We start from the raw sequence: 21,054 nt of genomic DNA on the forward strand, positions 1-21,054 counted from the left end.
TCTCAATGACTTAGAGCAACTGAAAAACCAAAAGGCAAAATATCTACTTGCTATTGAAAATATTAGCACAAACAGCAAGCTGTCTCCTGTGTTAGCATAGCTGCTTTCATAACTGCTTTGTTCTGCTATCAGAAGTTATGAGCAATTTAGCTGATGATTGTTAAATTATATTATACAATCCATACGTGAATTGAAAGCAGATGTACTGAGAGCAAAAATTTCAGATTGATGTGCAAAAAGACATTTCACATGTTTTATTGTTCAGCAATGCACATTACACATACAAACATGCAGTCATTGGTTAATGTGTATGGTTAAACGCCTGTTTGTATGAACTGTGATGCCGTTCTCCTGTCACCATGCTGGAACACACAGGTCTTGGAAATTGTCTAGGGGATAATCAAAGCTAAACCTGTAGCTGTCATTTCTTCTTTGACTGACCTATTATGAAATTGCAATTAATCTCTTTTCCAACTGTTTAAATACAGAAAGGATTTTTCCTTTATACATGTAACCCATTACATGTAAAAAATTATATTGTTCCCATAACCTGCACTGTACTGGGAATTTGCTGACCTATGGATTCGTGTTCGAAAATATATGAAGTCATACTTATGACTTGAGGTTTTGTTCTGATTACCAACATTACATGAGGTTTATGAAGTTGGTTTTTTTTCAATTGTTACTAGTCTTAGAGTATTAATCAGAATCTAAGTTAGCCTTAAGAGTGCTCAGGTCATTCAGTCCTGCCAGAACACACCCAGAAAGGTGTTTTAGTTATAAAAACAAGCTTGGAAATTTCTATTTTTAATAAAAGCATAATAGACCCTAAATAAACTTTATTTAAATAGGTGTTCTCCAAAACTAATGGTACAGTTAATAACCTGACAGCCTTTAAGAAACAGAAGGAGGCTGTCATTGACTCTGCTCTTCCAGGAAAAGAGGAAGCCATCACTAATCTCTCACATTTCTACCACTGCCCCTAGATGAAGTCTAAAAAGCATACTATTTTTGCATTAGTAATGGAAAAAGACAGTTCTTTGGTGGAGGAACTGAGAAAAAGTGATACCTGCAGCACAGATAAGGGCGAATAATTCAGTGACAAACCTGCACTCATTGTCCTGTGCCAAGACTCTCACTGTTTTGAGGAATTTGACAGAGAGCAAACATATATGAATTCACATTTGGAAAATGTGAAGGCTGTCCCTTCATCTCACAGTTTGCCAGTCAGTTTCTAATATCCAGATTTTCATTTCTCCAAAGAAAAGGAAAGATTAGAACTCTACCAGGTACAGGGCAAACAGTAAGTCACACACAGTAGAATATAACATTCATGTCTTATTACTATTGCATATATAAACCTTTAAAGTGTTATCTAAAATAACATACATGGTTACCAGACAAAATAGCCCATATAAAATATGCTGAAAATATCATCTTTATTTACAGGAACCTAATTAAAATGAACTTTAATTGTGTTTGAGGTCTGCAACAACCTCCTGTGTCAGAGCTAGGCCCCAGTCTGGATTGTTCTGCTGGGCAGAGCTCTAAGGAGGAAGATGCCCCTCACACACATGAGGAAAGCACTGGCCATGCAGAGATGTGGCTCACCTGCTGCTGGAAGGGGTGGGAAGCAGCTTGCAAACTTTCACTCTTTGCTCAGGTGTTATGTCCTGTTACCCACCCCACCCTTCAGACTCTACAGTGACACACAACCTTTGTTCAAGTGAACTCTAAATCTGTTCTTGGTTGTGTTCTGCCTATACATTGTGAAATTTAGGAAAAAAAAAAAGAAATCTTAGCCTTTCTGTTTGAGCTTCTATATTATCATCATCTTCTAGCACTGCAGATAATCACAGCTACAGGTAATAAGCAAAAAGAAAATCAGAAATAAATGACGTTATCTTATAGGCACTTCTAGAACCATGTAATTCACTCCATAGTTAATTTGCGGAATTCCAATATCTACTTTATAGAAAAACAACTGCCTTGGGTTGTATAAAAATGCTGCCTTTGAGAGCTACAAAATCCCACACTGCTTTACCAAGCATGAATTAGATTCCAGAAGAATGATGCCTTGCAAACAGACCATCCAGTATGCACTGAGAACCAGCCCTCAAACAGCCCCTGCATTAGCATTACCATCACTTGTTCTTTCCTGATTTAATGAAAACTCTGTGCTTCAAAAGAAACAGCTAATCAGATAATCACATTATCTCACAGGTTTTGGAGCAGCCAAGTTCCCAGAAAAATCATTGAATAAGACAACAGGATTACAGCTTTAATGGCTGCACATTGTATTTGTCACAAAGCATGGCCAACATTCACACTGAGGCTGCAAGATTATTACATGGTTACCTGTGCTCTATAAAATAGCAATGCCACATTGAACAGATTATGAAACAGTACTGCAGTATGAGGTATTATCAGGATGTTATTTTTATTATTGTTTATCATTACCTATGACCAAGACATTAGTACTTCAATGTAAACACTGCGAAACATACATGTGATTTAACAGATGGGATATTGACAGATTTAAACAAACATTTTGATCTGTTGTCTATCTACAAGATCTAGAAATAAGGCATATGGTCAGCAGAATAGGAGAGTTTCAATAAACAGCCCGAGCGCTTTGCTTTCCTCCCACACACCTTAACTCTGCCAGTCATGCTGCTGGATTCCTCAAATCTCATATCTTGAGGAGGTCATATCTGAGGAAGGCTGTTAGTTGGCTGAAACATCATTCTTTTAGTTTTTTCGCTGTCCTGTGTACAAAGGAAACAAACAATGAATAGCTAAAGGGCTTAATCTTTTTACAAACCTTGACAGAGCTTTCGGCTAGGAAGATAACTGTGCAGCCTGAGAGGCTTCATTTGCTCCTGCTCGCACATTTATACACATCTGACACTTTATTCCACTCAAGGGACCGTGACATAACATGTAGAACTGATCACACATCCGTGATAGAAGCTTGACAGTTTTCCCAGACAGCCCTGCCAAAACTTCCCATCAGTAGCAGTAAACAGAGCTAGCAGGGAGGCCACTTGGCAACCAAGTGCTTTTGCTTTTGCAATCTTACAGCGTGGCGCCGTTTCCTTTTGGGCTGCACACACTCCTGCCCATACGACGGCCACTGGAAATCCTGGGATGCCACGGGGCTGCTCTGGCTCTCCAAGTCTTCAGAATCAGAGTCATCCTGCTGCATTGAAGGGAAATGCCTGTCTGGATAGATCTCTCTTAGTTTGTCCTCAAAGAACTCATCCAGGCATCGTCCAGCCTCAGCAACCTCGGAATCCGGCTGTGAGGGAATGAATAACCATTCAGTGCTACCACACACAGAAATCATCCAGGATCAAATCCAAATAACTACCCCATCCCAACACCTCTCCTTGGCTTTGTCTGCTACATCTCCATTAGTCTCTGCACACTTCCTACAGCCCATTAGTCTCTCTGCATTTCCAGTGTAAGTAAAAACCTGATGCTGCTGTTAAGGAGCACGTTTGTGCACCTCTAAGAAGTAGAGATGCACAGTGAACTAGAAAGAACAGCAGTGATCACTGCTTAGGAATTTCTTTGCATTTTATTTTCCCTATGTATTTTGCTGGCTGTGATTGGCTTCTTACAGCAAACACAGCAACATTCCATAGAGCTGTCTGTGAAGATGCCCCTCTTTAGATCCCTCTTTTTATATCTCAAGCTCTCAGATACGTATATAATTTCAAACAAACTTCATTCCTGTCATTTAAAAAGCCCTGATATAATTTCCAAAGAATAAAATTAATCAATACTTCTGTTTATCCCAATCCTACATCTGACTTCCATGGAAGCAGTAATTGCACCAGTGGGACAGCCACTGAAAGAGCCAGCCCCTGCTTTGTCTCCCCCCACCCAAGCATTTTAGAAACATACATAATTGAACTTTGCACAGTTCCAAAACATGAGACGCACGTCAGTCACAAGTTCCTCAGGTGCAGAGTAGTGAGACTTGTCCTTTTTTTGCAGCTTCCTTCGTATGGTGGACAAATCCATTGGCCTTTTGATGATCTGATAATAATGCCGAGCCTGCAATAAGAATAAAAGGCAGGTATGTGACATTTTTCATTAAAACATTTCCTCTCCAGTGACTTCTATGCAATTTTGGACAGAAGTCATTGCAGAGGAATCCTTGCATAAGGATGGAGAGCTCTAATCTTTTAGTGTCTACACTTGCACATTGTCTTCCTGGGTGCTTTTGGATTTGATTAAAACATACTTGTTTTCAAGATTGATCCTAAAAACAGCACACTTGAGTGACTACTCTGCTGCTTGCACTTTGTAAAGATTATCCCCAGACAACCATAACCCAAATTTAACAATGAACAATAATATATGTAAATTGACAACTAGCTGACATTTTTCACAAGCAGTTACAAAAAGAATGTGCTGTGATACTTTCTGCTGATAATGTGGGAAGTAGTCTGTCAAGAGTGACTCAAAATAGGACACTGTGCACTCTTTAAAAAGTTCAACAAAAGCTTATGTCAATGGGCATCAGGTACCAGGATATCCCACTACTTAAATCTTTCAGGGTCTAAACCTACTTGTTAGGTAATTTGCTCCATAAGTCCATTGCAAGATTTATTAGGTGGAATGGGTTTTAATCATTATTTGAACTACTCCTTCATATAAAACCTTCATTTTTCCCCTCTTCAACTTTTAGCACATAGTACTCTACTGTTACAATAGTGTAAGTCACCACCTTCCTTAAAGACGACAGTTCACATTGCAAATGTGGAGTAGACGGATGAAGCAGATATCTCTACATCTTCCCTGCACAGTCACATTTACCTTCTGCGTGCACAGCGCAAGGAAAGAGGGAGTTCAGGGTTGCTTCTAGAGAAAACTTCTCTTATGGCTGTACAATATTCTCCATGTACATAACAAGTCAACTCTTTTAATCACAGGAACCCCTTATACACCTTTGCCATTCTACCAGCTTCTTAAATTGGCACTCAGACATGGCCTGAGCACTGGCCAAATGTTTCCCTGCCTCTGGCCTGATGCCTTCAAGGCACTTGGAAGAGGAAACACCCACCCTTCCCTAGGAAGCAATACTTTTCAGAAAAAAGCCCTCATGAATATCTTTCAAGAAGACAAAGGAGAAGCTTGTGAGGCTCTCTGGTTTCTCTCTGATCCCTGCACATGCAGAACTTACCAGGGGGCTGACAGGTTCATGGAATGGGAGGCTCATACTGCTGCAGAACAGGGAGAGCACCAGCTTTTCACACTTCTGTGGAAGCCAAAATTGTAATAAATTTTAGTTCAAAACAAGGGAGTTTCATTCTTGCCCTTAGTTAACCAATCATACTTAAAAATGATAATTCTCAAATGAATTTTTGATGCAAAATGGCACACTTCACTCTAGTCAGGGGAACGTTTTGCCTCATAGCATTGTTAGACCTTGGAAAATAAGGATAGTCAAGAAATGCAAGAAAGGCAACATTCTCCTGGAAATGATTGGGAATTAATGACTATCATTATTTACTTTGTGTGCTCCAGATCTATTCCCTGGCTCTCAACTGGGAGAATAGCACTAACAATGTGGAAAGTTAAATGGGCAATGTTTCCCACTGCTCACATTGGTTTCCATGAATGGATATAAGTTGGTAGTACTGCATGAAAACTATTCCCTTTAATCATTATTAACTTGTAAAACACTTACTTAAGCCAAACACTAGTATAAGTGTTTTACAAGTTAATCAATTCAATTTTCCAAATAGGACTTCACTATTTGAGAACCAAATCCCAATAACTTGCCCAGTTGTACAAATACAGTAGAAACAGGGCCAGCTCATCATCTGCACTCAATTGTGGGGACGCTTCCTCTCTGTCCAGTTATCGTCAACATACACATGACATCTATATTGAATTTGTGCTTTCCAAACACTATGGACTTTAGGAAAAGGCCATTATTTAATGGAAGATTTGGTAGAGAAAACTAGTAATAGGTGTATCAAGTGATAAGCTTTCCTCTAGACTGAGTTAAAAGTTTAAATATCTTCAAGGGAACTAATGGGACATAAGAAGAAGACAGTTTGATGATTTCAATCCAACTCAAAAGTGTCCAAAAAGTGTCTTCATCACAAAAATGTCATTGCACTGACCCAAGTAGAAGCCTGAGAAGGTGCCAAGTTTTAAAGCAAAAAGATTCAGGGTCACAAACCAGGCAAAACTGACTCATGCTCTTGAGTGTGACTTCCTGTTCAATGTAGAAAAGAATTTCCACATCTGCCTGCTTCATCTTTCTATAACATTTTTAAATTGAAGAGCAATGTCTAGAAAGAAGACCAACTAATATACAAAATAATACATAACCAAATAATAACAATGCTTTTGTTGTATTTACTGCTGTGTATAACATTTGAGTAGCAGCCAAGTGAAAACCATCTCATGAAAATGCAAAGCCTCATGCTGAGGTCATATGTCCTGCTCCAAATAGAGCACGACATAATGATTCCCACCTTCTGGTCACAGTCAGCCAGGCCATACTGTGCATTGTGGCTGTGGCTGTAGCGAGTGTTCTCACAGTCATACTCCACCTCTGGCTTGGCAGGGTTACGGCAAAGCGAGCACACCCATTCCCCCCTGCAAAACAGGAAACAAAAAAATTGGTGGGGAATTTTCTCCATAACCTTGTCAAACAGCAAACCTCAGAAACCACTGAAAGCCTCATCCTTAACTAGCATTATGATAGCAGGCAATCTGAAGCCCATTGTATTTGATACTTTGCATTGCATCTGAATCCACTTAGAAGTATAATCATTTCAGATTCTATTCACAGCTCTTTTCCTGTCACAAAGGAAAAGAAAACAAAATTGTGTTTGAAATAATCTACCAGCAGTGTATGCAGCTGCACTGATTCAAGTTCTGCTTTGAAAAAAAAACACTAAGGAAAAACAGGCAGCAACTGTTCGTAAGAGAAACCCAGACCCTTTTGATAACTGAGATATTAATTAACAATTGATACAATAATTGACATATTTATCTAAGAAATCAACATATCAGAAAAGGTGTGATGATAACACAGGTCCCCAAAACAAACAGACATAATCCTGCAAGGGCATGTGTGCTCATGCTAGTAGATGCATTTTCAGAAACCTCTTGAGGAATTTAGTGAAGGCAGTGATGCAATTTCTACAACATTAGGGTCTGAATAGCTACAGATGAAGATATATTCAAGAATTATTAACATATAACTTTTGTTAAGGGAATTAATTTACTTCATTAGAGTTTTACTTTGCCTTTAAAGTTTATTCTAACAGGAAAACTTGGTTTTCACAGTGCTTTGAAACTAGAAGGTAATGACTCCACCACTAGAGAAAAGAATGAAACCCAAGAGAAGAAAAGTCCTGATTTTTAAACAGAAAGGAGAAACCAGAATCTCCAAATTAATACCTTACAACATATTTTTCACAGTTGAGACAATGATTTGAGCTTGGCTCAAATTAAGTAGACTTCAGTTCCACTTAGTAATGATTTGTAACAAATTTAGAATTGCATACCACAGTAATGCACATTATTCAGTCTCACTTTTAAGGTTGGTATGTAGACATGTGTCTATTTCTGGTTCATTGCATACAATCCATCTGTGACAAGTTGCAAAAGATTGCTTCTTAGGCAAAGAAATGACTAAAATATTTCCACAAAAGCCCTGATAATCCTATATTTCCCATAACATTTGCTAACAAACTGAATAAAACTTCACTGATTGCCCTTCCCTTGTGCTAGTCTCTGTTCTGCCAAGAAGAGCTGATGTCTACACTCCAGGTGCTATGTGAGAGTTAGGATTTTATTTTCTCCAGTGAGTCACATGAATAATTTTTAATCTGGTCTGCCTCCTCCTTTGCTGTACAGGCCAGTTGACTGCAGAAAGGACACAGTGACAGGACACAGTTCTTTTTCATAATTCATCTGGTTCCTTGCATGTAAGACAAAAAAGTAACAAAAAAGGCAAGTGAGAGATGCAGCCCTTGCATAAGCCTGAAACATCAATCCCTGAGGACATCTTCTGCCCCCAGGCAGTGAGCAGGAACAGCACAGTAGTGAAATGTCATCCGTACTCACACTGGAAAGCTGAGCAGGGCTGGAACATGGCAGGAGAGATGGAAGACCTTGGGGCAGTGATCACAGCACAACAGCTCTCCTCCGTTAAGACACACAGCACAGAAATCCTCATTTTCAATTGGACTGACTTCCTGAGTAACTGGGGATTTTTTCATGCTGGAGATGCCATTGCTGAGCTTCTGATCAACAGATGGGGATTGTGTCTGTCCTGCTGCCTGGGAGATGAGAAATCTCCCATCCTCTGAGTTCTCCTCTTTGGACTTCTGTCCTTCAGCTGGATTATCTTTATTTATCTTGAAGGAAGAAAAATCTGGGATCACACAATCATCATTTTCACACACCAGCATAAAGCATCATTGGTTATCTGCAAATAACCAAATACTTCTGGTACTTGGAAGGCACAACTACCAACAATTTTCCAACAAGTGCTTCCAAGTGCTTCTCTGCAGGGAACTCTACTGGAGTTCAGGAGGTCCACACTCTTGGCACTTGCCACTGGCTGGCCAGGTCACCTTGGTCAGGTCATTTCCTCCACACAGTACTGTGAGACAGCTGTGCAGATTCTACACTGCAGGTGATAGAAATAGGATATTCTACAATATCACTTGCAAATTTTATGGTAAACACTCAAGCTCCCCAAGAAACCCCAAACATAAAAAAAGTGTAGGTCTTTTTCCCCACCAGAAATTCCTGTTTCCTTCTGTGGAAAGTCTTCACAGCCAAGACTCCACTGAAGAAATAGACTACATAGTTTTTTAAAATCTATTACACTGTAATTTCTGGGATTGCTTCCTACCACTCAAATACATATTCAGGCCAGTTTTAAGCTACTTATCCTGTATTTGTAACTAGACAGGTGAGCCCTGTTGCTCCTTAGAACATGAAAACAAAATTGTTTCAGAAATGGAAGATGCAGGGAGCTCCACTTGAGCTTTGCAGGAGCAAGCTCAAAGCTGTACTGTCATTACCACAACCCATCACAGAAGTACCCGAGAGTCCAACAATCAGCAGATTTTTTTACTGTACAATATTCCAGAAACTGTGCCTGCAAACCAGTGGGATAAAGGGCAGAAGGCAGGTAAATCCTGAAGACAATCCCCTCACCTTTATGGACATGCTTGAGGAGCGTGTGCCACACTCAATGACCAGGAGGAAGCTGCTCTCCTGCCCGTTGTGCTGTGGCTGGAGCTTGAACACGGGCAGCTCCCCCACCTCCGCGGCAGAGATCTGCAGGCGCTCCAGCCGCACGTAGGGGATCCTCTGCTCCTTGGGGGCACCTCTGGGGTGAAGAGGACACGGGATTAAATTCATCAACATCCCACAGAATTCTCCTCTCTCCTCAGTTCCATGCACCAGTGTTTGTGCTCCTCTTCCTTTGTAACTCTGACTCCAGTGGCCAGACACTGAAAATCTTGATACTTTTTCACAAACCAATTCGTTAAGAAATGTGAATGCAATCACTTTAAATTAATCATATGTGTAAATACATTACTAACTCCTGTGCTAAAGCTTTGCCCTGCTCTCTGTATTCTTAATTACCGCAACTAAAGTCATATTTTATACTTTTCAGTGTGGCAGGTTTCAACAGGAGCACAGCACATCATCAACTTTACCACATTATCACAGCAATGGTTGAAAATCAAATTTTATAAAATTGTTGGGGTAAAGTTAATCCTGTTTCCATTATATCTTTTAGCCTTCATTGGGGCTTAACATTTTCTAATTGTTCAAGTGAGATAGGTTTGCAAGTGTTTATTCATTCTGGAAAATTACACAGAAATACATGAATTCACCACATCTTTTTCATTGCTGTTTTCAAGTTGGAGAGCACTTTACAACTTTCAGAACTAATACCTACAAGGAATCTAGAAATCTTTTTAAGTTTTCCATCATCATTAAGTATGACAAATTTTCTAAATACAAGCATAAAATTTCACAGCCAGTGCTTTTGTATAAAAAAAAGACTCTGCTACCTGACATTCTGATTGCTTTTCATATCCATTTCAAAATGTTCCTTTTCACAGTTATTGGAATCTGGAACAGAAGATAAGAAAATGAATAAAATATTTATAATATCACAGGCAGATTAGGGTAGAAAGTACTTCAATATTCATGTACTTCTGACTGGTGTTTAATATGATATCATAAGTGAAATATGGAATAATTTCATCTATATGTATAGAAAATGTGCATGCTATTTTCTGTTCTAGTGCAGAGCCTTTGTCTTTCTTTTTTACTTTTAACTACAGCTTCTGCTCCAAATATAAGGAGCATATATGAAATATTTTGTAGAAATTATTTATTTCCCAGGGAATTACTTATGTACACAGCCATATCACACACATCCATATACATGGAAACAACATAAGTAATCCTCTTTGCCATACAGCCTTCACTTGAGAAAAACAGACCCCATGAGGTCTGAACCCCCAGGGCTCAGGAAATCTTTGTTGTCTCCAGCTCCATGCAAAGAAGCTTCTGGATAATTCCAGTTACTTGAAAACAGGAAGTAAATTGTGTCTCCCATCTGCCACCACAGGACAAAAGTTACACTATAATTCCTTTCCAGTGTCTGGAACACATAAACACGTGAACTCAAAACTATCTGCTATTTATTTAGCTGTAGCTTTTTGTAGCTGTATCAGCATTTGGCTGTAGTTTTTACTGACATTAAACACAAGTAATAGCACAGTTCTGGGGAGATGGGATAGGATAGAGACAAATGCCTCAGTGGATGTCCTCAGAAATACAAATCAACTGAAAAATTTTGTAATCTCACCTTTTGTTAGGAATTAGTTTGACACAGTCAATACAAAAAAGAAACAAACACAATATCATGGCTATGTCGAGATAGGAGAGGGCCAAAAAAGACGATTTTTAAAAGAAAATCTAGCTCAGGTCAACAGTACCTGCCACAAGGAACAATAAAATGAAGACTAACAAGGAAAGGTGCATTTCACATCACACCTAAGGCATTATTCACTTGTGATTGTTGCTCTGGTGAAGGGTGGGCAGCCCTGTCATGGACAGAATTCCTAAAGGAGACTGCACACCAAGCTGAAGGAGCAGCTCTCGTTGCACACTGCCAAAGCAGAGGATGTTCCAGTGGTGCTGGCTTCCTACATTAACCAACATTTCCATCAGCAACTGAGCCCATCAAAAAATACTGCCTGTAAAATTTGTGGAAAACACCAAACTAGAGGGGTTGCACCATGGACAATGTTTTCAGTTAAAAATAGACCTTAGGGCATCAGAGGAAAAAATCTCCTAAATCAGTAGGACTGAATTGAGGTCACTGTGCTCACAAAGGGTCAGATGAATCTAATCCCAAAGGAAAACTGCCTAGGAAAATGTTCTTGCAAGGAATTAAGGGTTAAAGTGAGCTGTTCTCTACACAGTCAGCCCCCTAATGCTGCTGCTGCAGAAGGGAGGAATGCCATCCTGCAGGCTATCTCCAGCAGCAAGGAATGTAAAACACAAGGAGCTGATACCCTGATTCTGCATGGCATCCCAGAGGCCTCTGCTGAGCGCTGCATTTGGCTGTGGGCAGCACTCCTTAATTGCAGAGAACCCAAAATAACACAGAGGAATGAGGTGGTTTTGAAAAAAATCAAACCCTTGATCCATGAGGAGAAGCTGAAACCATCAGATTTGTTTAGTCTAGGAAAGAGAAGAGGAGGGAGGGGTGTTTATGCAAGTCATAAGAAAAAAAAGTGGCTGTAAGAGGGAAAATTATCTCAGCACAATTTTTACCACATCCTGTATGCCTAGGATAAGAATAATTTTGTTTTAAATTAGGCTGAAATGTTTAGGTTTGCTATTAGAAAAGGATGAGTCACTGGAGACATTTACCAGAAGGAATGAGACTTGGCAGCACAGCACTGATGAAGCCAGCAAGTCCTACCCAGAGCCACCAGCAGAGTTAGCATTGCCTCTGCAGCAGAATTCGTGTTTTATGGTGCACTGGTGACTCTATCTCCTCACTGCATGCCCCTAAACACTGACAGGATAAGAACTGCTCGCTCCTGACCCTTCCTTGTGAAAAGGGAGCAGCACTGAATCCAGCACTTGAGGCTTTCCAGCCTCTTGCACAACAGAGCCTGCATTTTATACCCAGAAAATCTGCAGCATCCTCTACTGACAGTGAGGTTCTGAATGCTGGGGCTGTCCCTGTGTGTGGTGTCACACAAGCCACCCCAGATACCACATTGCCGCTCCTCCCCAAGACACTTCAGCCTGCCTGTGGCACAGCTTTTTAGGGGTGCCCCTGATTCTTACAGCTCACACAAATGATTGTGCCATAATTGCCACGGTTTGGCATGGGACATTGAAGAGAAGACAAATACTTTTCCTTGGCTCACTGGGCTAGGCCTCCTTTGTACTAATTAGAATTCTCTGAATAAAAATACAGCACAGAGAGAGAAATATTAATTCATCTTCTATAGAGAAATGCAGCCAAATATTGGCATAAGTCATGGGATAACAGCTTGACCCTGCAATCCCTTGCTTGCATGAATAGTCCCATTGACTTTCAGAGTTTGCAGGAATGAGCCTTCAGAGTGTAGCATGATGTTGGCAATTTGCCCATGAAAAAGAGTTAAGTAAAGCCTAATTCTCCATTAGGGCTGAAGAAATAGGCCTTGGCTGAAGGGAATGTTCCACAGTAGACAGAGCCAAGCAAAGGCACATGCTGAGGAATGTGTTAACAAAAATTTGGCATGCTACTGATGTGGAGGACTTAGCAGAAGGCACATTACATTTTGGAAGTAAAGTGGGTTTTTTTAATTGAATTTGGACTCTTCAAACCACCTCTTCAATAGTCATAACTGCAGGTCTCATTAACAGGAGTGCTGTAGTAAATCCCTCAGGTTTAGCCAGGACCCCTTGGAGAATAGAATGCTGACACAGCAGCAAAGAAGTTTCCTGTCTCCAGGGACATCCGCCTTGTACCTTATCCCTATAGCCATGTAAGGCAATATTGTGTTAAACCCTACTATTGGTCACTTATGGTCACTCTAACACCTTTGCCATTAGTCAAGATTAGATCCAAGCCAAGAGTATAAAAGTAGCATACTGTACCCCTACTAACTCGGAAGAAGAGCTGAGACCCTTCACAGACCCCTACAATAAAGCCATACTCGTAGAACAGCCAGTGTCTTCTACTTCTCCTCTCTCTACCGTCTGCTAGAGCCTTAAGCCAAGGGAAAAGCTACCTAGCAAGCAAAGCTGAAATCACAAGAGCTGCCTAATCACTAAGAGCTGAATATCTCCCTGCTTGCTAAAGGCTAACCCACGGCCTTGGTCTGAGAGCGAGCTGGCTTCTAGCACCCAGTCCCCTTGGGGACTGAGCTCTAGAGCTGTAACAGCTTGCATAAGATAAGACCAAGCAAAGCTCATTTAGAGTGCTTCTAAAAGAACTAATACTCCAGGTAATTCATACAGTCACACTAGTTTCTGGTTCACAGATGAGGGATGTTACAAATTCAAAGCATATCATTTCCATGTTTTTCCTCCACAAATGAGATCAAACACACTTTTCCATTGGATTAAGTACTCTGATAACATTTGAAGCTTGCTGGAAAAGCACATTTACATGTAAGTATATTAATAAGCATACTGCTTTGCCATGCTAGCAATGCACAGTGCTAAGAAAAAAAAAAAAACCCAAACCTAAAGGAAATAATTAAAAGCCTGGTACCTTCTTTGCTTCTAGGTTGTCTCATTCTGGCATTCATGGGCAGGAAAGAAGTGTTGCTGAGCAGTTCAGAAGGAGAAGTGCAATGCTGGGACTTTTTGATTGAAAGATTAATAGGTTCTTCCATCACTTTTTGCATAGAAAGAGTTAATTCATTAACTACCTCTTGCCCAGCAGTAGCCAAGCTGTTTTCTAGAAGACAATCCACAGCACTGAAGTCGTCATTTTCTAGCTGCAGGAGGAGGGGGAGAAAGAAACGCAAAACTCAATTATGAGTTTTCCCTCTTTTCATGTTAAGAATATAATTTGTAATCAGTCTTCAAATACCAGATAAGGAAAACTGTAATTGAAACAGCATTTTGACTGGTTGACCAACAATAACGTGCTGTAAAGGGAAGCGGACTCCCTCTGAGCAGAGGAGTGTGAGCCATCCCTACCTTGCATTTGGTGCCTCCCTGGAGTGCATCACTGGGTGCAGGGACAGCAGGAGCCCCAGGGCTGGGGTCACTGGGAGCCCTGCCCAGGGCCAGGCTGTAGCTGGGCAGGGGCTCTGCTGCAGGGTCACACTCACAGAGGGCGTTGGGGGACAGGCCAGGTGTCACAGCAGCGGCACCTTTCGCCTCTGGGTCGGCTGAGCTGAGTAACTTCGTGGGAGATAATTCCATTTCTGCACTGCTTGGAAAGCCCACAAAGCTCAGGGATGCTGAACGCTGGGAAAAGAAAAAGAAGGAAAAAATGCAATATATTAATCAGCTTTTCAGCAGCAAAATGCTACTGTTCTTTCTATAATAGATGAGATGCTCAGTTTCAGCTTGACATAGTCAAACAGTTGTGTCACAAGGGCTGTAAGAATCTATTGTAATCCTATGCTGTTTCCAAAAGCTTTAGATTCTCCACCATTAAAACCAAAAACTGGAAAAGGAGACAACTGGGTTACTCTTCTGGTGCTTACAAAAAAAAGTCTTCCTTAGATGAATTCAAGGGATTCTGATTTTTAACTCCTACAATGATTGGGAAATCTATGTAGAACACTGTACCAAATTAATCCTTGACATAAACCCTATTATTTTCCATTAAATTTTCCCAGAAGAAATAAGATTCAAATCAGAAATTTTGTCATTTTATTAAAAGAACATAAAATCATTCAGAAAGAAGATTCAGAAGAAATAAAATCTAACTCTGACTTAAGTACATGAAGTTATTTCTCCTGTTAATGATACTAAAAACTTTATGATAGTTAGTGAGTTGGTCTCATTAAAACCTAAAGCACTTCCTCCCCTTTAAATAACACAGATTAAATGCAGAATATCCTACATGTACTAATGAGGAAACATGCCCAGTTTCCAAAGAAAGGGAATATTTACCAAAGTATCAACACACATTTTTGACTGTCTCATGATTTGCCACTACCAAACCCACAGAGTCGCTGTTACACAAACCAAAGCAAACCCACTCATCTAGGTGACCTCCTTAGGCTGCCTCAAACCCTGGAATGGGGGACTCTATTGAAAACAAGACTCTTCCAGCATTCATGTGAAGCAAAGAGAAGGAATTTTGGAAGAGTACAGATCTGTGTCACTTGAATACACAATTTTGCCTTGATTTCATCATAGTTCATTCGTGTTTTGTCCTTTACATTAGACTGACTATATCCTTTTCATTTGACTGCAATACAGTAGGTAGCACTCATTTTAATACAAATCAAGACAATAGAAATGTGTCTATTGTATCTGAATTAGAGTTTAAATTTACTGTTGTACTTATTTCTCCACTAGAGGCCTGTGACTCAGAAGTGAATCTGAGATAGAATCCATTTCCTAAATTTAATTAGTAGTTTTCTCAACATAAACTCCATTTGGGATTTTGATACTTTTGTCCATCTTAACCCCACAGTGGCAAAGACTGCAGCCTAGCCTGAGCTGCCAGATGTGCCTGTGTAAATCCTTCCTCCTGCCAGCCTTGAATTCTTCTGCTTGCAATGCACAGCAACTCTGGGCCGGGACAACACTGCCCACAGACACTAATTCCCACCTAACTATGGATGCAATTTAATTTCCTCTTTGCCAATTTGCAATAGATGCTATGATGGGAGCTTTGCCTGAAGAGTGACCACTTAATCTGATGAGACAAAATACACCTGCATTTGAGTCAGAAAGAGGTCAGCTCTTGTGCAAGGCCAGGGGAGGTTTGTGCCATTGCAGCACACAGAGCTGCAGTGAGCCTGCTCTAAGCAGTTCCTCCATGTAGAAGGCACCCCAAGGAGCACTGGGTTCCTGCAGCCAGGGAATTGGTCATTCTCCCCCTCTTGAGTCCAATGGACATCCCTGAACCTAAGCTGTCTGAGCTGGAACAACTTTTTGGAAGCGGCTGGAACTGGCCACTCATGTTCTTCCCACCTCACATTTGAGCAGAAAACTGGACCACAGCCAGTAAGGAAATGCACCAGAGGAGGCCCAAACTTGCCATTTAGACTATCAGACAGAGCATTCCTAAAAACGCTGAGGTTTCAAACCGAAGTTATCTCCACAGGTCAGCAAGAAATCCACTTTTCAAGGCCACACGTACTAAAGTCCGTAAAGATCAAAAATGTTTCTTTGCCACCCCAATTTGCTTGTAACAGGTTCCTGCAACTGCAGTGACAAATGGGACCTACAAAGTACACATTTACCTTTTCATTCCATCACTCATTTTATCACAAGCAATTTTCAGATGACAGAATTAACATGTGAATTGTTCCCATACCACTCTCAAAAGACTAAAATAAACAAGCAGAATTCATGCTCGAGCTGAAGATAAACTGTAATCTGCCCTTGCCTTTTCCCCTTGCTTCAGAGTCTACTGTGAGCATTAATTAAGCCCCTGTGAGGTAGCTAAACATTTATTTAGTCAGGTTCTCCAAAGCATGGAGCATCCACAAATCCCTGAGTCCATAGAAGTACCCTACAGCTGTGCTCCATTGGAAATGGCCATGCTGAGGCACACACATGGCAGGCACACCACCCAAATTTGCTCCCAAGTTAACTGGAGACCTCCTGGCCATTCAGCTCCTCCAATCACTACCCACACCTTCCTTAACTCGTTTACAAGCACGTGCCATCATCTCATGTGGTGAGACCTGACCCTCTGTGCAGCTCAAGTGAAATGTTCCCCCTCCTAAGGCAATTTAGGATTTCTCCTGGCTCCAGTGACACAAGTTTACTTACTGGGAGTAGTCACTGGGATGACTCCTACTGAAGGGAAAATAAATGGAGACACACATGTAAGATTTTCAGGAAGGTGAAATTTAGTTGCATGGTGTGGCTATGTCCTTTTTACTCTTCTATCAAGCATCAGTTTCTTCAGAGATCTTTTTAGATTATATAAGCCAATGGCAAACCTTACTCTTGTTAAAAAGAATAATGAGGCCATCAAACTGCCATCTGTCTTTCCCTTGGGGCAAAAGTTAATTTTGTGGTTATTTTAATGATGAAGCAACATTATGATCTTTCAGTGCAAAATATTAAAACTCACAGTTAAGAACAGACACATTCCATCCTGATCCATGGAGCTGCTGTCAAGTGTGAAGTGAACAATGCACTGGGAACAAGGCTCATTAATAGACTATTAATTCACTCCCTAAAATAATCATTTCTTTTGCCATTAGCAAAAATTTCTCTTTTCCCTTGACAGTTCAGCTAGATTTTGCAAATGGGATGCCTTTAAAGGATTTATCTGTTTTATAAAAGCTCTATTGCTTTTACATTGCAACATTTGAACAACAACAAGCACTAATTATGCTCTTGGGCAGAGGGTGGCTTCAGATGTTGGTAAATTTTGAACTTTTTGACATTTTAATGTACAGCCTGGCACATTGAACTACATCTGTGTCATTATAAATGGAATTCTCATTGTCTCATAATTAATTTTGGTCTGATGATCCTTATAATATAATGGCAGCAGCATCACCACCCCAAAACGCCTTCTACCACAATTTTCTTAGCTATGATAGTGAAAAGTAAGAAAAAAAGAACATGCAAAGTGCCTGCAGAGAATAAAAAATAAACACATGGTTCAGTTCAAATATTTCTTTGATCACTGTCGCATTCCAAAAAGGTCCAGCGTAAACATGCAGCACCAATACAGAAGAATTCTGAGAAGCAAATACTTACCTTGAAACAGTGGGATTAGGATTTGTTAGGATTGTTTTGGCAAAGCCTCGGGGCTGTTGACATTAAGTGTCACTGATAAAGGAAGCTAAAACTGGGAAGCGCCAATTCTCTTTGCTATGGGAGAGAAACACCACGCTGCAAATGGATGCAGAGTAATGAACGGCTGCTATTAAGTGGAGCAATCCCCCTGGCAGCTCATTATGCTGGAAGGTTAAACAAATGTACTACTCCAATCCAGTTGCTTAACACAGCAGCACTGATAGCACGGGCTGCACACGCTTCCCATTCCCAGTTTCAGAACAGAATCCGAAGGATTTCCTTCCCGCTTTCACGAGACAGAAAGAATCCAAATCTTCCTTAGCAATTTGTCTGAATAAACTGGAGTGCACTTAAAGCAGGAGGAGGAAGAGACTGCACGGAGCAAGCAGCATCATGTTTTATTTATCTTCTTTTTTTCAGGTCAAAGGAAAAGGGTTTTGTAAAATTAACATTCTGGGAAATGTACCTAATTGCATTAAGCATGAAGGCATTTGTGCCGTGAGCGGCTCAATTCTGTACAGGAAAAAACATACTCTGTTACTTGAGAAATTTATAGCACCTCAAACTCCAGGCTATTATTTCCTTCATCACTAATTCTTCTAAAATTAATACTAATTAAGGGGAAAAAAATAGCAGCAAGAAATCCATTTTGGTCCCAAGGTCAGATTTGAAGTTCTAGGGCCGGATATTAAATAATAATTACTTTCAGTGACTAAGTAATCACAACATGCTCTGTGCAATACTACCATTAAATAAAATCTGTACTTGGTTCTACAGCACCCTTCACAGAAATTTCATGGGTTTTTCAAGGAAAAAAAAAAAAAAAAAAAAAAAAAAAAAAAAGACAAGTTCACCATGAACTGTCACCATTCATGAATGAAATGCTGCCACAGCATATATCTGGAATAAAAGAGAAGCCTCTCAGAGTGCTCTCAAGATGCACCCTGGATAGCATGGAATATTCCCTAGGATTTCCCCATTTCAGGTACTTTATGGTGCTTGACACAAACAGAGTTCTTGAACTAAGAAGCTGGAACTTTTTGTGAATCAAAAAATACAACAAATATAATGCACTACACATCATTTCCAAGTGTTTACACTTTCTTTGCTAATTTTGGTCTCAAAAATTATTTATCAAAGCCACAAAATATGGGGAAAATAGTCAAACACATGAAGGACAGAAGAACAGAATGGCTTTCACCCAACTCTAGAGAGGCAAGAAGTTCCTTTTAAGCTTCAAAAACAAACTCTCAAGAGTAAATTCAATGTATTCCTACAAAATACATATATTATGAATGGGGTGAATATAGAGTGATTATTCACTGGTTTTCCTAACACAAAAATCAGAAGGTATCAGGCAAGAGACTTAAGGTAAGCAAACAGATGATCTCATGAAGTGCAAAACTCAACTAGTGTAAAATGCTGAGGAGTATTCTACACTAGTATTAAAATGGACTCAAAATAGTGGTTTAGAGCTCTTTATAGACTCCTTTCCACTGATTTTTTTCTAATTCACTGGAAGGGGGGGGGGGGTGGTCTTGGAAAGTCCTCTAAACCACAATTGTCTGGGTACAACCTTCAGGTCAGAAAATCCTTGAAGTGCTGGCTTCCAGAATCTGGGATAGTGGACCATCAGTTTGTATTTGTCTGTTTCTGATGCCCTTCCCTAAGGATCTCCTGTTGACTATATTTATATAGGATCAGGTGCAGCTGCTCAGTGATAACTCATTAAGGCAGTGCACAACATTCAGAGATTCACTTTAAGCAGAAGATTGGCTAACAGAGGTAAGGGTCTTGCTCCAAATTGGGGAGAAGGGGCTGCACTTGATGGAGTGTGAGGAGAAGAGATGATCAGCTCTGCATCAACACCAGTGGCTGTTGCAGTGGTGCCTGAGGCTCAAATTACAAATCTGTGCTTTAGATCTACAGTAATCATGGCATTTCTTCACATGCTAGATGCCGCCTATAGACCTCTTGCTCATCACAGCAGAAATGACAATTAGGTACATGCAAACAAAACAGACTGTATTCCTGTTATTACTCCTGAAAACACAATTAGGCCCAAAATATCTTATTATTCTTACCTTTATTCCAGAATAGGTGACCTCTCTAGTCTCGTGCACAAATTAATAACTTGATAGCATACTATGTAAAAGCAGCAAGATCATATTGTTGCAGGAGGTTGGTGACCCTCTCCACAAAACTGTTAAAACTAATTGAGTACTCATTCCTTCACACTGCAAATTAGCATTTCCATAGTTTGTGTAAAATCTGTTTGCTAGAGTTTGGCACAACTCCCTGGAAATGCAGTGCAGGTAACACAAGTTATTCAGAAATTTGCTCTCTGCTGGAGAGGTTTGGTATTTAACAGGCATGGAGACAGAACAATTCCACAATCCAAACCAGAGGTCCTGGCTATGTGAGTGAGGTATTCTGACAGAGAAATATGAAATATATCTATTTTCCATATCAACAGAAAGATTTCATTCCTAGTGCGAGATTCTTAAAAAGTGCTAATCAAGCCCAGCATTATGCAAAGTGCAGCACTTAACTTATATCAAACAATCAATGGTCTAAGTATAGAAACATTTATTCTGCACAAAAAATTAATTCACAGAAAAAGATTAGTTAGAAGAATGTACAGAAAGACAGAAAGACTGACAAAATTCACCATGAATATTCCAAAATTAGTAAAACAAATTAAAACTATCCCAAACTAATTAAATCATGAACTATTAAGAGCATCTTCTCTGTACTGCTTTATGAATAAATATAATCCTGTACCCAGACAATTCATCTAGTTATCAGTTAATAATATCAAATTCATACCATAAAAACATTTCAAAATTAATGCACAGAGGTTTAATAATTACATGACCAATCAAGTCTTGCCCATTCCAAAATAAAAGAAAACACCAAGCTAAAGAAAGCTTTTATTTCTGATCTTTTTGGACAGATCTTTGCAACCACACCACTAAACAGTTAATCCAGATGCACACTGCTTTCTCTTTAATGAAAGAATCTCAGCAGACAGGGAATTCTGTACTCCACTAGGAATATGCCTGG

The 21,054-nt window shown here is 40.0% G+C and overlaps 1 protein-coding gene across 1 annotated transcript in view; it reads right to left on the reverse strand.

The window, feature by feature from the left end:
- Positions 1-249: 249 nt before the first annotated feature.
- The window catches only part of TRIM66 (tripartite motif containing 66), a 51,089-nt gene continuing 30,284 nt past the window's right edge, over positions 250-21,054 (reverse strand). Inside the window, exons 11-20 of the mRNA XM_074543406.1 lie at positions 14,239-14,511; positions 13,805-14,033; positions 10,080-10,140; positions 9,211-9,385; positions 8,107-8,399; positions 6,504-6,627; positions 5,198-5,272; positions 3,913-4,065; positions 3,083-3,301; positions 250-2,768 (exon numbers count right to left, since the gene is read on the reverse strand). Of these exons, the coding sequence (XP_074399507.1) occupies positions 2,709-2,768; positions 3,083-3,301; positions 3,913-4,065; positions 5,198-5,272; positions 6,504-6,627; positions 8,107-8,399; positions 9,211-9,385; positions 10,080-10,140; positions 13,805-14,033; positions 14,239-14,511 (1,662 nt within the window). The 3' untranslated portion in view covers positions 250-2,708. The remainder of the gene's footprint in view (positions 2,769-3,082; positions 3,302-3,912; positions 4,066-5,197; positions 5,273-6,503; positions 6,628-8,106; positions 8,400-9,210; positions 9,386-10,079; positions 10,141-13,804; positions 14,034-14,238; positions 14,512-21,054) is intronic.

The sequence above is a fragment of the Zonotrichia albicollis genome, chromosome 6 (genome assembly GCF_047830755.1).
Source record: "Zonotrichia albicollis isolate bZonAlb1 chromosome 6, bZonAlb1.hap1, whole genome shotgun sequence".
Classification (NCBI taxonomy): domain Eukaryota; kingdom Metazoa; phylum Chordata; class Aves; order Passeriformes; family Passerellidae; genus Zonotrichia; species Zonotrichia albicollis.